Genomic DNA, 15,682 nt, shown 5'->3' with positions numbered 1-15,682 from the left:
TTTACTCTCTAATTATAGCAACTGTATATATAGGAGCTAATTCTTTAAATAGTTCTCTCTTCTGATGAAGAAAATTCATATTACCTGTCTAAATAAAATAGCTTATTTATAAATTTGGCTAGTCGGAAACATCGATGATATGGAACGGTGCTCATATTGCATATTCTACTTATTGTCTTGTCTTTTCCCCTTCTTACTGCAACACAATGCTTCCTTTGACCACTGAAAGCAAAGCTTTTAGGATTTGGTTTGAGTGTATCTAAAAAAAGCCTGGGTTATATCAAGGATAAAAGTCTTGGATTTTTTTTAAACTGAGAAGTAAATACTTGTGCTAAAATCAAGGAACCTATTGATATTAGCAGCCTTTGACTGCAGAAGTGAAATACTATTTCCACCTTTCTGAGGACAAGGACAATGTTACTAGAACTTGACATATTAAAAGACAATAGACAATATAAATTCAATAGTATTTCTGCCCAAGTTCTCAAGTACTTCAGCATGTATGTTCAATTTCTTAGGATAGCTGAAAGTTTCCCAGACATTGCTTTGAAATACTATGGATCTGTCTTTCTCAAATAAATCTAGTTTAACTTTTTATAAATGTATTGTTTTTCTTTAGTGAATTCTGGAGGTGCTTTTGAAAATTTCAGTGTGTACTAACTTTTTTTAAAGTACTGGTTAAATTTCAACTACCTTTCAGCTATAGTGCCTGTCTATCCAGATAGCTACTGCAAATAATCTTTGTGTGTCTCTTTGAAACAGAAATAGCTGTTACAAAAAAGAGGCATTTACTGCTTAATACCGTACACAAAAATTTAAGAAAACGCTTTAGAGCTATATATACACAGAGTGATTTAGATTTAAAGGTCTCAGCGCTGCTTGTTTGCAAATGTGTACTCAGCATGTACCAGCAACACAGAAATGAAATGTTAAACATCACTTAGGTTTTTAGAAAGATTTGCTTTTCATCTGTGCAAAATCGCACATGGGACTTATCCTGCGTTGCTCCACGAAGGAAGTGTCAAGTATATGACATAATGGTAGTGTTTTTGAGACTACAGTGAAAAAAAAAATCACCCCATTCCCTGCCTCGGACCTGGAGTCTTAAGCTGTAATTACGATGCCATGATCAGCATGTTGTGTTTTGTCAGCTTTAGCGCTGAATGGGTGGCAGCTTAATTCCATGCTGTTGGTAGGAGCCTGGTGCAGCTGTTCAGAAACGAGAATGTTTGTTGTTGTTTATTGTTCTGAGAGTCGCTTTTTTCCTCTAACAGACTAATGAAGAGATGTTTAGTACATTTGCACTGGTCGACTGTTGCAAGCTTGACTTTCAATTGATCCAACGAGGTGAAATAAACTAGCAAGCTACCCCAAGAAAAGATTCACTGAGATTCTGCCCTTGACATAAAAATGCATGTTCAGTTTACAGCTGTTTGTGTATATAAATTCTACACTGTTGTATAACATCTCCACAGTTTAAACAAGGAATTATTACATTTTATATTAAATTTATATATTAAATTGAACTTCATGATTGATTCTCATGGGATAAAATTATTATGGCAGACATCATTTCATTTATAAAACTAAATGTGGGAAAACATAGCACCATGTTCACTTTCATTACTAAAATTAAAAACGTAAATTTTGTGAGCTCTCAAGAGTGGCAAGACACAGTGTCTAACCCAAGGGGAATGGACAGATTCATTGTTAGGAATAAAATTAATATGGCAGAAAAGAACATAGATTTAAAATGGAAAGTTAAAAACACTAAATAAAATGAATGAAACTTTCATGATGTTCTGAATGTAGTCTGTTTCAAGCCTTGATAAATATTAAAGGGTTCTTGAAATGAAATATGAAAGCCAACTTTTCTTAAGAAACTGGACATGAAAAAGTTTTCATGGACTCTGAAGCACTATATTATGTTTATTTCTATCTTTTATTTCTATCTAAAGTAAGGATGGTGATTGGAGGGGAAGGGTGATAACAATCACAGAATCATAACAAGAGGAAAAAATCAACCAAATGTCATAGGACATCAGAGAATAGTAGGCATGGAAATGCCATGGTTGGATGTGTGAAGAACCTGAAGCCCAACCAGAAAGGTGAAGGGGATGCTGGGAACAGCCCCACTGTACCCAGGGGTCATGAGCCTCAGAGCAGAGCCTCTTTTGTGATCTCATACAACATTCCATACAAAACAATTCAATTTAGATGTGTTTCTCTTCTTCTGGAGAGAGACATGGTATTTTCAGCTCACAGGGTTTTCTTATTAAGGGTGTAGAAAACTTCATGAAGTATATACAAGTCTGAACAGATGGGAGTTTTGCTTTTGTGGTTGGTTAGAGATGGTGAGGATAGAAAGATCTAGGGAACTAGGTAGAAGAGAGGGAGAGGAACCAAAGGGAGATAAGCCGTGGGTGGGGAAATAGGGCTGGAAAAATGAGAAAGAAAAATACAGAGGAAGAAAGAGCAGGGAGAAGGACGGGGGGCGGGGGGTGGGGTGGTAGACAGAAAGGCTCAGAGAGTTTCTAAGGGACTGTTGAGCAGGGCTTAGGTTCTGCACTTGACCTGAATGAGAGGCTTACAAATGTGACCACTTGTGTCCTACAACTCTTCTGAAAGCCTGATTAACTCTCTGAACACTAGTCACAATTCTGCAATGGTCAAGAACTTGTATATTGAGCCTCAACTTATATTTGAGCCTCTACTTTTTTTTGCTGTAAATTAAAAAAATATTTCTTTTTATTGGAGTATAATTGCTTTCAGCTTCCCTTATGACTCAGTGGTAAAGAATCCACCTGCAGTGCAGTAGACAGGGGTTTGATCCCTGGATGGGGAAGATCCCCTGGAGAAGGAAATGGCAACCCACTCCAGTATTCTTGCCTGGAAAATCCCATTGACAGAGGAGCTTGGTGGGCTACAGTCCATGGGGGTCATAAAGAGTCAGACACAACTGAGTGACTAAACGACCACCAACAATTGTTGTTGTTCAGTCACTAAGTCATGTAGACCTCTTTGTGACCCCATGGACAGGCTCTCGTGTCCTTCACTTATCTCCCAGAGTTTGCTCAAATTCATGTCCATTGAGTCAGTGGATGCTATCTAACCACCTCACCCTTAGCCACCCCCGTCTCCTTTGGCCTTCAGTCTTGCCAGCATCAGGGTCTTTTCCAGTGAGTCTTTGCATCAGGTGGTCAAAGTATTGGAGCTTCAGCTTTAGCATAGTTGCTTTACAACGTGTTCGTTTCTGCTGTACAGCAAAGTCAATCAGCTATACATATACATATATCCCCTTGGTTTTGGATTTCCTTCCCATTTAGGTCACCACAGAGCACTGAGTAGAGCTCCCTGAGCTCCATCATAGGTTTTCTGATTAGTTATCTGTTTTACACATGGTGTTAGTAGTGTGTCTGTATCAGTCCCAATCTCCCAATTCATCCACTTCCATTTCCCCTTTGGCATCCATACTTTTGTTCACTATGTCTGTGTTGCTGTTCCCTTTGCAAATAGGTTCATCTGTACCATTTTTCTAGATTCCACATATATGTGTTAAAATGTGATAATTATTTTTCTCTTTCTGACATACTTCACTCTACTCTTTATCAAGTCATAAGCAGAACATTCTGTCCAGGGAGAATAAAAAAATTTAACCACATTAACAATAATCAGAACAAAGCATCTTTAAGTCTTAAGAAATAAGATCAACAGACTGTATTCACTCATGCTAAGTTTCTCTAGCCCTGCTTTGAAGAAAGGGCATTGAATTTCAGGCTGTCTTTTATTGTGGGTTTTGTAATCAGTGCTGGATTTCTTATAACAGAAAGTTCTTGATTAGTAAAGAAGATACTTTGAAATTTAAGTCTTATGACCTCTCTTCACTTGACACATACTCTACAAAAAGGAAAATTCACTGTAAGTCATGAGTGTGAAGTTTTTTTAAGAAAAATGGTGACTTACCAGTGACTGTGACAGAGTATTTATGGTTTTAGTAATGACTTTTAGAAGAAAGGAAGTCACACTAAACCCTTGACTGTAAACATGAGATGTTTGTACACCATTGGAGTTTTCTCTCACTCTTTCTGAAAAACCTCTTGTATGATACCATAATTGGTTCAAAGACCATCTCTGTTCTTCACGTTAAAGTCCTACTTCACAAAGAGTGAATTCATTGTAATGCTCATTTGTTGCCAAATTAAAAATGGATTAGCTTTCCTGCTTATTATTCACGTGGACTGGTCACATAATCTGTATGAGTACCTGAGATGTCATTGTACCTGAAACTGAGTTATTTGATGGAGAACAGACACTTCAGATTCACCACTGAATTATCCATCTGTAATATTTTCATTTATTTTGCCCAGTCCTAATATTGCTTTCTGGAGGAGGGCATGGAAACCCACTCCAGTATTCTTGCCTGGAAAATCCCCATGGACAGAGGAGCCTGGCAGGCTACAGTCCATAGGGTTGCAAAGAGTCGGATATGACTGAGTGAACACACACACACAATATTACTCTGCCCTCTCTCACATGCTATTTGATGTGTAGTGTGTAGTCCATTATCATCTGAATACAAAAGTTGGACATGAGCATCAGTGGCATCAAAGATATGTGCTATAAGGTACCCATTATGTGTGTAGGTACAGGGCTCGGTGGAGAAAATATAAGACCAAGAATTCCTGGACTAATAGGCTTAAAATCCACTAGAGGAGACTGAACATATGCATAAAAAATTAAATACTAGCATTTATTTAATAGACACTGGTATAGCTTTTGATCATAGTTTTCATGTAGTTGATTGGAAGGTAAGAAGGGAGAAATGTGAGGGCTTCCCAAGTAGTGCTAGTGGTAAAGAACCCACCTGCCATTGCAGGAGACACAGGAGATGCAGGTTTGATCCCTGGGTTGAAAAGATCCCCTGGAGGAGGAATTGGGAACCCACTCCAGTCTTCTTGCCTGGAAAATTCCATGGGATTTGTATTAAATTATTTGTAATTTGTATTACAATTTGTATAATAATAATAAAATAAGTTTAAAAACAGGAGAATTGTGAGTTTTTTTATTCTATTCAGATATATTTCCCTGTAATGGGCACTTCACATAAAGTATCTCATTTAATTGTCTAAACACTGCCTATAAAGTACATACTATTATCCTCATTTTTTAGATTAAGAAATTGAGGCTTAGAGGATTTGATACTTACCCAAATTATTGTAATTCTCCTTTATTGTAAAAATAGGCATTTTTGTCATCTGCAATGAGAATGTATATGTATATGCTTTAAATATTTCTGTATCTATGTAGCTGAAAAAACTCCCATGTCAAGTATATTTATTGGCCATATTTGAAATACTTCTTACAGTGTCCAGCACTATTTTTTCATAAATTTGACTTATTTTCATTTGCGAGAATACTTGGCTTCCAGGTGGAGAAATAAATTTAACTTATAGGAGTGGAGAGACCAAAGACATGGTAAAATTGGTGTGTATCTTAAAAGAGAATTCTAATTATAAGGGCCTCTTAAATCTAAAAGCTTTTCCCTTTGGTATAAGCTATTGCCTGTGTGAAACATGGTGTTTTACATTAAAAGTGGTGTTTGAGGTGAATTGCTTGAAGCACCATGGTTTTCTGCAAAAACATTATAGAGAAAGATCAAATAAGAAGATGCTTACTGCTGCAGATCAGAAGAATAGATCAATAAGAGGGACTACTAAAACAGTCATGTTTTAAAGAATTAGTCCACAGGAGAAAAGAGCTGTGGGTCAAAGAATGTAAACACACACACATTCTGACATATCCTATGTACACACAAACTTATATACACATAACATGTAAATATAGATGCATTTTAGGCAAGTATCCAATTAATTCCACTTATGCATTTTTCCAGCCATATACATTAGCCTTACTAGGTCTTTTGTCAGCTACCCTGTGGAGAACAATTAAAAAATTGACTATTCAGCATTTATCAAACCCTCACAATATGTAAGAACTGTGCTCAGTGATAAAGATGTAACAGAGAAAATAGTCTTTGTCTTTCAGGGCTCCCAGTATCCTTGGGAAAGGTGTGATTGCAGTGGTGTGGTGAAGCAGAATAGACACTCACAGAGTTTCAGGATCCTAGTGGAGATGTATCATGGAAGACTTTTTGGAGGAGGTGATGTCTGAACTGAGTCTTGAAGAGCAAGCTGAAGTTAGTCAAACCTTCCAGGACACAGCATGAACAAAGGCCAGGAGCTTGAAACAGAATAGTGTGTGTAGTCTGGGGTTGCTGGAGTACAGTGATGAAGGAGGAATGAGAGGTGAGAGTGGAGAGGTAGGTCACATCTGCCAGGGCTCAGGGGACTTTATACTGCCAGTTACATTGGATGTTTGTAGGGATTAAAGCATGGTTAAATCAGATTTGTTTCTTAGTGGATCATTCTAGAAGCTATACAGAGAATTTTTTTTTTTAATGTGGACAAAACCAGAGCTCAGGATATAGTTTCAGATGCTACTGTAGAAATGTAGGCAAGGGGTCTTCCCTGGTGGCTCAGCGGTAAAGAATCCACCTGCCAATGCAGGAGACAGGAGTTCCATCCTTGCTCCAGAAAGATTACACATGCCGTGGGACAACTAAGCCCATGTGCCTCAACTATTAAGCCTGTGCTCTAAAGCCCAGGAGCGGCAACTACTGAGGCCCACCTACCATAGAGCCTGTGCACTGCAACAGGAGAAGCCACTGCGCTGAGAAGCTCCTGCACCGCAACTAGAACAAAGCCCACACAGAAATGAAGTCCCAGCACAGCCAAAATAAATAAATAATGATAAAAATATTTTTTTAAACAAAGAAATGTAGGCAAGAGATGCTGAGAGTTTGAACAGCATGGTTCAGGAGTAATGGGGACTGGGTAATACAGGCAGAGGGCTTAAGCAATGTTCAGTTGGTTAAGACCTGGTGCTTATTTGCATGTGGACAGATGGATGGGAATTTCTTAGAGTTTTAGCTTGGGTAGCTAGCTCAGTGTGGGGGTGCAGAGGACCACACATCTGAGAAGGAACATGAACTGATGGGGAAGGTTGGAGGTGTGCTGGGTTTAGCTTGATGTGTCTGCGTTTCATTTGGGAAGAGTTGATCAGCACGAGGATAGTTCAAAGCTTGAGAAAGAGGTCTCCAGTGACAAATTTGGGAGCTGTCTGCCTATAGGTGTATAAAAAATTGAATACAGCTTCTTCTGCATAGTACATTGTGTGGTCTTTTCTTCCTTATGCCTTTTAAGTTTTAGCAAAGATAGACATCTCCATCAATACACAGTAATTATTGTTATACCTCCGGGTTGTGCACGAACAGCGGAGTGATCTCATAGAACAGGAAATGCTTTAGGAAAAATGCAAGTAACCAGAGGCTTTATGGTTGCTTTCTTCCAGGTGCATCCGTGGAAATGCCTGCCGCAGAGGGATCTAGCTTGAGTTGACCTTCCAGCGGCGCATCCTTTTGAGGACCCTTTGTGCAGTCCAAAATGGCAGAGAAGGTTCCCCCTGGCTTAAACAGGAAGACGTCAAGGTCGACACTTTCTCTTCCACCGGAACCAGTGGACATCATTAGGAGCAAAACGTGCTCCCGGAGGGTGAAGATCAACGTGGGGGGCCTCAACCACGAGGTCCTGTGGAGAACGTTGGACCGGTTGCCCAGGACCCGCCTGGGGAAGCTCCGGGACTGCAACACGCACGAGAGCCTCCTGGAGGTGTGCGATGACTACAACCTGAACGAGAACGAATATTTCTTCGATCGGCACCCAGGAGCCTTCACTTCCATTTTAAATTTCTACCGGACAGGGAAACTCCACATGATGGAAGAAATGTGCGCTCTCTCTTTCGGCCAAGAGCTTGATTACTGGGGGATCGATGAGATCTACTTAGAGTCGTGCTGCCAAGCCAGGTATCATCAAAAGAAGGAGCAGATGAACGAAGAACTGCGGCGGGAGGCGGAGACCATGCGGGAACGCGAGGGTGAAGAGTTTGATAACACCTGCTGCCCTGAAAAGAGAAAGAAACTCTGGGACCTGCTAGAGAAGCCCAACTCGTCCGTGGCTGCCAAGGTATGAAAAGCAAGAGTGTGACTTTCTTACGCATGGTTCAAAAAGGCGGTCCCTATATTCTAGAAAGTATGCTTTTCGTGGTTTAAGATGTTTGGGTAAGACGTAGCATAGGGTGTCTATGCAGGGAGACGTCCTTTCCAAGATCTTATGGAGTGAAATTGAGTTATTCTTATTGATAAGGCATACAGTGGCATTACTCTTTCTTAAGTGTTTTTTGTTACTTGGGAACAGCCTAGGTGCTTTGATGTTGAAGACTGCTGACCACCCAGATGCCGTCTGGGGTTGGTGACTTGAAGGCTGAGGGGAGAACATGAACTCAGATCCATCCGGTGTGGAGTCTTGCAGATAGGCCTGGGCACCATCCTGAATGAAGTTCGGTGCTGTCATTGAAAGTGGAGGAGGTGCCTCCCGGCCTGGTCCTCTGGAGGAGCAGGAGAGACTGGAGAGCATGGTCCAGTGTAGACCAGCAGGGCTGGGGGCCCCCATTGAGGAAGGATCCGCCTTATGAGGCAGTGTAAGGGGTGAATCAGTGTCAGCGTGCATCGACTGTCCCCCTCCTGTGAGGTCTGCTCTAACAGTGTTGTTTTTGTTGGTGTATAATTGTGTTCACAATTGAGATGTTCCCATATCTCAGATCATAAAGTGTTGGCTGAAAAGGAAGGTCAATTCATATTTTTCCATTGATCTTGGATACATCTCAATCTAAGAGTAAAAATTTTGGCCACTAATTTCAGCATTTAATTCAATTGCATGACAGTGTTCACCTAACTCTATTTGGAGCTTTGAGAGTTAGCAGAAACTGATTTTCATTGCATATATTTAGTTCTTTATTTCAGTATGAATTGTAAGTAAAAAGCCCAAAGAGTCATCTTTAGCTGCAGAAGCATAGGATTGACATTTTGTGCCAATTAGATGAAAATGGAATATGGAGTAGAGAAAACAGTGAATAATCCTATAAATTCTTTGGATTACTTACTGTCTTTTTTTCCAGTTGTCTTTTCTTATAAACAGTAAAAATTATGGAAATGTAATTGATTCTGTGTGCCTTTGACTGAAAATTACAATTCTCCATAATAGTTTACAGCATGTAAATAACATAAATTATCAACTGGATGCAGACTATCATAAAACTGCTTCTTGCACTGATTGATATTTCTAGTTTTGCATCTTTTGACTTATAAAGGCATTTTACTTTCCGGCCAGGATGTGGAACTAAATGGAATGAAATGTTATTTCTGCTGTTCATGATGAGGAAATGCACATTTTGTGGCAAATGAAAGGTTTCAACTAGGTCTTTTGTAGTTATGAATAATTTGTTTCCTTTTGTTTTATCTGTAAGAGAGAGATGTGGACTTTGGTTGAGAAAGGTTACTTCTCTTCCAATGTCAAACCTTTAAGTTACACATTTGAGTTACTACTAAAAACATGGAGTGAATTTTGAACCTGAATAAGATAAATTCTGGGTTTAGGGGAGTATTTTGGGTGTCAAATGAACTCGTTCAAGATTTTAGGCAATTGAGGAATAAATCATTGTACCACCAGATGGTCCAGAGGGAGTTAGCCAAATATAAGCAGCTAAATCAAAGAAAATTTGAAAGGCCAATTTGATTTATTTGCTGATAACATTATTAACACACATCTAAAATTAAGTATTGTTATAGAAAAAATTTCAAGTATGTACATATTTTTTCTGAAGAATTCCTGATAAGGATGCAATAATGTCAGTAATTTCATTCCTGAGATGACAGAGTTTGTTTAATCTCTAAATTTTAGACACAAAGCCATGTCTTGATCTCTAAGAAGGTGTTGTTGATAATGGCCTATTGTATATAGTTGTATATAATATAACACATATACACACCCCTCTACATCAGAGTATTTAAACCTGCTTCAGATTATGTTTGCACAGATATCTACCTGAAAACTATACCCAGCAGCCAAGGACTTTGGTTTTGGAAGATTTTGTGAAGTTGTAAATAATAAATATGGTTCCAAATTATTAATCAAGTTAAGCAAATCTCTGCTAGCCTAAGTAGATTCTCTACTGAATTTTCATGAAGGATTTGTGTTTGTTTGTTTAAATGTGTACATTTCCCTCTCTGTTTGAATGGGGAAATATTATATAAATTCTTTACATTTGATTGCATGGTAGTTAAGTGAAAGTATTGTTCATTTGTCTGAGGTTTGGAGCCTTTTAGAAACAGCTCTGAATGATGCCTTATACAAACCACTAACTACCTTTCCTGTACTCTTTTCTAGTCATCTAACTTGTTATTTTTCTAGAATAATTATTGGTGAGGGGAGTTAATGTGATGTGTGTGTGAATATGGGTGAATAGTATTTTTATAACTTGGGGAAAATTCATTTTGTCAGTGCTTCAGTAGGATTGTATTCTAGCTTTCACTATGTTATAGGTACATCAGGATCCTGCTTGTGCTATGAAATTCTTATGCAGGAATGCTTGGAATCTGTGGTTTTTTTCTAACTTGTTTGAGAGGTAAGATAACTTTGGAGGAGAGTATCTGTTTACCTTGCTTTTTCAGTTATTGGGTGTGTGTGTGTGTGTGTGTGTGTGTAAAGTCGCTTCAGTCGTGTCCAACTCTTTGTGACGCTATGGACTATAGCCCACCAAGCTCCTCTGTCCATAGGATTCTCCAGGCAAGAATACTGGAGTGGGCTGCCATCGGTTATTGCTTATTCAATTGAATGTTTATAGATGGTTCTCTGTGCACTACACACATTAGAGTGGACATGTAGAATCATTCCCTTCTCTCCAAAATTTAATAAATATTCTCTTAGGTTAAACAGGGATTTCATATCCTAGAAAATATTTGTTTTTGTCTCTTTGGTTTTTCTGTATTTTATAATATTTCTGTAGTAAAATATAAATGTTATGAAATTATATAATCCCTAGTATAGCAGGAAAAATTCGACATTTTCTATCAAATATTCCATAGTAAGTTAAAATATCTATTCATTGACATGGAATAAATACTCAGTAATCTATTATGTAGTAATTGTTCAGTCTGTCCTAGGGGTATCCGCTGTGATATATAAAATTATTGCAAGGCCCACTGATCTGTCACACCATCTCTGGGTATGACCCTGACAGTAATGATTCAGCTCTTATAGAACATGCTTCTTGGTGTCATTTCTATTCATTGAACTTTCTAGTATATTAGTAAGTGAAAAAAAAGGCAAATAGAGTTTAAAAGCATGATATATTTAAAATGTCTATATTTAACAAATTAACATTTTTACACAGTTATAGAATACCATGAAATACAATTGTACTTCCCAAAATAGACACTTTGTGAAAAACAAAGTGTTTTGGGGGGCATGGTATCATCTAGTAACGGGACCTGAGTTTATGTCTGTGTGATGGGCTTTGTCTATCCTGTGTCTCTGGTGGCTGTAAATTTTCCCTCCCATAGAGATAATGTATAAAGTTTACATTTGAGACTATTTGTGAATGTGGGGTCCAGTCAAATGGGCCTGGGGGGGTGGTTGGGACCAGTCTCTGGGTTACCACCACATGGAATTGCAGGCTCTGGGATGCTTGTCATAGGAACATGCAAGGGGAAGAGATGGGCTTAACTGGATGCCAGTTTCCTGGGCAGTGATTTGGAATTAGATGTGATCCCGTACCTCTTCCAGCCCAGAGCAATTTAGTCAGCTTCTGAATTGGAAACATTTTATTTTTCTCTTTGGCCTCTTCCCAAAGGAACTGCAGTAGTGATTCCCTTTTAAATACTGCTTACAGAGACTCAGGTCTGAGAGGTGTTTGAAAGCATTTATTTAGGGGAAATGGTTCTATGGCTGGCAGGCTTATCAGCCTTTGGGATGAAAAACGGCCAGGAAGATGCACAGCCCATCTGAGAGTTGGAGGGGACTAGACTTTTCACTTTCATGCATTGGAGAAGGAAATGGCAACCCACTCCAGTATTCTTGCCTAGAGAATCCCAGGGACGGGGGAGCCTGGTGGGCTGCCTTCTATGGGGTCGCACAGAGTCAGACACGACTGAAGCGACTTAGCAGCAGCAGCAGCAGCAGCAGACTCAGTACAGTACAGCGCCCTCACTAGGGTATCTGAGGAAGGTCAAGGGCAAAGGAAGTTGGTGGGTCTTCAGACAAACCCAATTAGGAATGGCTGAGCCCAAGAGGCAAACCTCAACCCATCAAGGAAGTGGACGTGGTGTGCAGACAGTGCTGTATAGCCTTCTCATGTGAAATTCTGCTTTCCATCTGGCGGATTGTTACTGGGCATGGTGGGGAGATCTAGGATAACTTTGGGGGCCAAGAGGTCTGGTACAGGTCTGTTATTCCAGGGAAGGTGAGAAGTCTTAAGAAGCCACAGGCATGGAGAAGATGTGAGGCAGCTTCCCAGAACGAACCTCCCTGAGTTATGGGCAAGGGTTACCGTGGTACATTTCCTGCTTGTTTCCTGTGTTATGAGGAACCTTACCCTTACCCCTGGGTTGGTTATGGTAGTAAAAGACACTTTTTCTTTTCTTACTTTTTCTTTCTTAAGTCTTGCTTATCTGAGTTAAGTGTCTGTGAAAGTGAAAGGGTTTGTGGCTCAGTCATGTCTCACTCTTTGCGACCCCATGGATGGTAGCCTGCCAGGCTCCTCTGTCCATGGGATTCTCCAGGCAAGAACGCTGGAATGGGTTCCCATTCCCTTATCTTCCAGACCCAGGGATTGAACCCCGGTCTCCTGCATTGCAGGTGGACTCTTTGCCCTCTGAGACCCCAGAGAAACACTAGGTGTCTTTGGTTGTAAGTAAAAGAAATGTGCTGCCAATAGCAGTAATAGAACAGCATGGTGTCCGTAGCTCCTGAATGTGAAATATCCCAGTTTCAACTCCCAGAGCAGGGACAAGTTCAATCCTCAGTTTGTCCCAAGTCTGAAATCTCAGGGGGAGTGCTCAGCTTAGGCCAAGTACCTACTCTAAGCCGACCAGCTGTGGTTAGGGCAGCCAACAGGTCGATCCCAGGGGTCGGGTCAGGAAACCAGACTATAAGCAGTCTTAATAAGAACAATATAAGGACATTGTCACTTCTGCCACTTCTGTTCATCTGAGCCAGCACAGAGAGAGCCACCCAAGGGTCCTGTTGGACAGGATCCTGGGTCACTGGGGGCTACTGTTTATCATCTGCTTCTCTCTCTTCAGTTTCCCCATTTCCCCTCAGCTGCCACTTTTTTTAAGGGGTGCCTTTTCCCTATTCTCTTCTCCTCCTCCCTTTCCCCAACCCCCCTTCTCTCTCTCTGTCTCTCTTTCATCCTCAGGAAAATGGAAATGATGATTGAGTAAAGAATTATTAACTTTTTCAGTAATGACCCCCTAAGGAAAAAATTAAGCTAAATTTAAATTCTCTCTAAAGAAAGTTACTGCATATGAAGGAATATGATTTTGTCAGGTTCGACACTGAAGGGCTACAAACTATTGAAATAGCTAAGAATTTTTTCACCCCTCCGCACAAGAACCAATTTTCTCCTCTTGGCAATGACACTGAGAATGCATCGAATGGAAGAAGGCAATGACTGTGTTTCCTGCTTCTGGCTTATGAGCTCCAAGGTATTCACGTGGCCACCATCACTGGTGGGATGCAGCAGAGTCCTTAGAGCAAGCATGGGAAGGGTCTGAAAACCTTGGTTATCATTGGATCAAGAGGGAAGTTGGCCAGGATAGATGTCTGCAGTCTGTCACTAGGCCTCCAGCTCTCTGAGGAGCCAGAGACCAAAGTTATGAGTTTCCCAGGAAACGGTGCCTGTTCGTCGCCCTTCGATGATAACCGCCCTCTCTATTCTGATGGAATTAGAGTGTAGACCTTTCAAGTCACAGAAATAGTAAAAAGAAAATAAATCCAAATAAAACAAAACTCCTGTGCATTCATCAGGAGGAAAAGAATATTTAACATTCTGATTCTATTTATAGTATGTGAATCAGTTAGTCTCATGCTTTGAATGAAAAAAGAAAGGTATGAAAACAGACCCATAAACTATTTCCTTTTAGTCCAAGAAGAGAACTTTCACATGTTATGCATGTGTATATATACATATATATATATACACACATACACATGCATAATTCTCTGCTATACACACACACACACACATATATACATACACATATATATGTCTCTCTCTATATATAGTCAGGTGAACAACACTGCTCATACAAAACCCTCAGTTTAGCTTTCTGATAACTTTCTTAATGATTAACAGTAATAGTAACCATCAAAACCATAAATGGGTGACCCAAAATAAACACTGCCATGTGAATACACACAGAAATCTCCCTGCATTGGGCCCCTCTGTGGATTGAGCGTACTGTAGCTCTTGCCTTGAATCATCAGTGGCCTAATTAGTGCACTGGTCATGCTGTTTCCGTGTTGAATGCTTGCTGATTTTGCTTCTTGGCCTTTCCTTTCTGCATTCCAGCTGCACAGATTAGGTTTTTGCGTTTTTCTGATAACAGGGCACAAGGGTTTGGAGGTGCTCAAAGGAGTTAACAGAACTTGGCCAGTCTGTGGATGATTCAATTGGAGATAAGTTTTTCTTTTTTAAATATATAATCCATGAAGACTAACAGGCTGAAAGTCTGGAGGAAATTAGGTATAAGAGAATAAAACAGATAAGGTAGAAAACAACATTGGGCTTTTAAAAAATATTATTTATTTTTAATTGGAGGATAATTGCTTTACAATATTGTGTTGGTTTCTGCCAGATATCAACATGAATCAGCCATAGGTGTACGTATGTCCCCTCCCTCCTGAAAATCCCTCCCACCTTCCTCTCTTTGATGAAGATGGCTCAGTTACTCCATTGTTTGGTTCCAGATCCATGCATCTCTGCTTTTCCCAAAAAGCTGCCCTGAAAATACACCACTCTTTGTCCACTTGGCCTCATTTGATCAGAAAGAGAAAGGTGAAAAAAGAAGAAATTGCTAGAAAATTCACATCCCATGTGCTTTTAGCAGCTGCTGCTGCTGCTGCTGCTGCTAAGTCGCTTCAGTCGTGTCTGACTCTGTGCGACCCCATGGACGGCAGCCCACCAGGCTCCCCCGTCCCTGGGATTCTCCAAGCAAGAACACTGGAGTAGGTTGACATTTCCTTCTCCAGTGCATGAAAGTGAAAAGTGAAAATGAAGTCTCTCCAACTCTTTGCGACCCCATGGACTGCAGCCTACCAGGCTCCTCTGCCCATGGGATTTTCCAGGCAAGAACACTGGAGTGGGTTGCCATTGCCTTCTCTGGTGCTTTTAGCAGAGGGGGCCATAAGTCCTGGTTTTGCTGAGAATACCCCAGTTAAAGTTGTTAGACTTTTGCCCTACTCTAATTATTAATAACATCTCCTTTCATTCTTAAAAAGTGTCCCAATTTGAACAATAAGCCATGTGATCACCTTACACGAGAGTATTTTTTTAAAAAGAAATTATCCACAAATCGTGTATGTTTCATTTCCTCTTTACTTCTTGGTTATGTCTTAAGAGAGCAGTCTTAATTTTCATCTCTTGAAAAATCACTAGTTTCCATTAAATACTAAAAGAAGACATTCAGATTCCTTTCAAGCTTGATTTTTAAACCTCAATAAGTAAT

At 40.0% G+C, this 15,682-nt stretch overlaps 1 protein-coding gene across 1 annotated transcript in view; it reads left to right on the top strand.

Moving 5' to 3' along the window:
- Positions 1 to 15,682, top strand: part of KCNB2 (potassium voltage-gated channel subfamily B member 2) — a 460,227-nt gene that overhangs the window by 23,407 nt on the left and 421,138 nt on the right. The window contains exon 2 of the mRNA XM_086336563.1: positions 7,411 to 8,081. Coding sequence (XP_086192689.1) covers positions 7,503 to 8,081 — 579 coding nt within the window. The 5' untranslated portion in view covers positions 7,411 to 7,502. The remainder of the gene's footprint in view (positions 1 to 7,410; positions 8,082 to 15,682) is intronic.

The sequence above is a fragment of the Bos grunniens genome, chromosome 14 (assembly GCF_055505025.1).
Source record: "Bos grunniens cultivar Pamir isolate PY7600 chromosome 14, Bosgru_T2T1.0, whole genome shotgun sequence".
NCBI lineage: Eukaryota > Metazoa > Chordata > Mammalia > Artiodactyla > Bovidae > Bos > Bos grunniens.
This window is presented reverse-complemented; position numbering and strand designations above follow the sequence as displayed.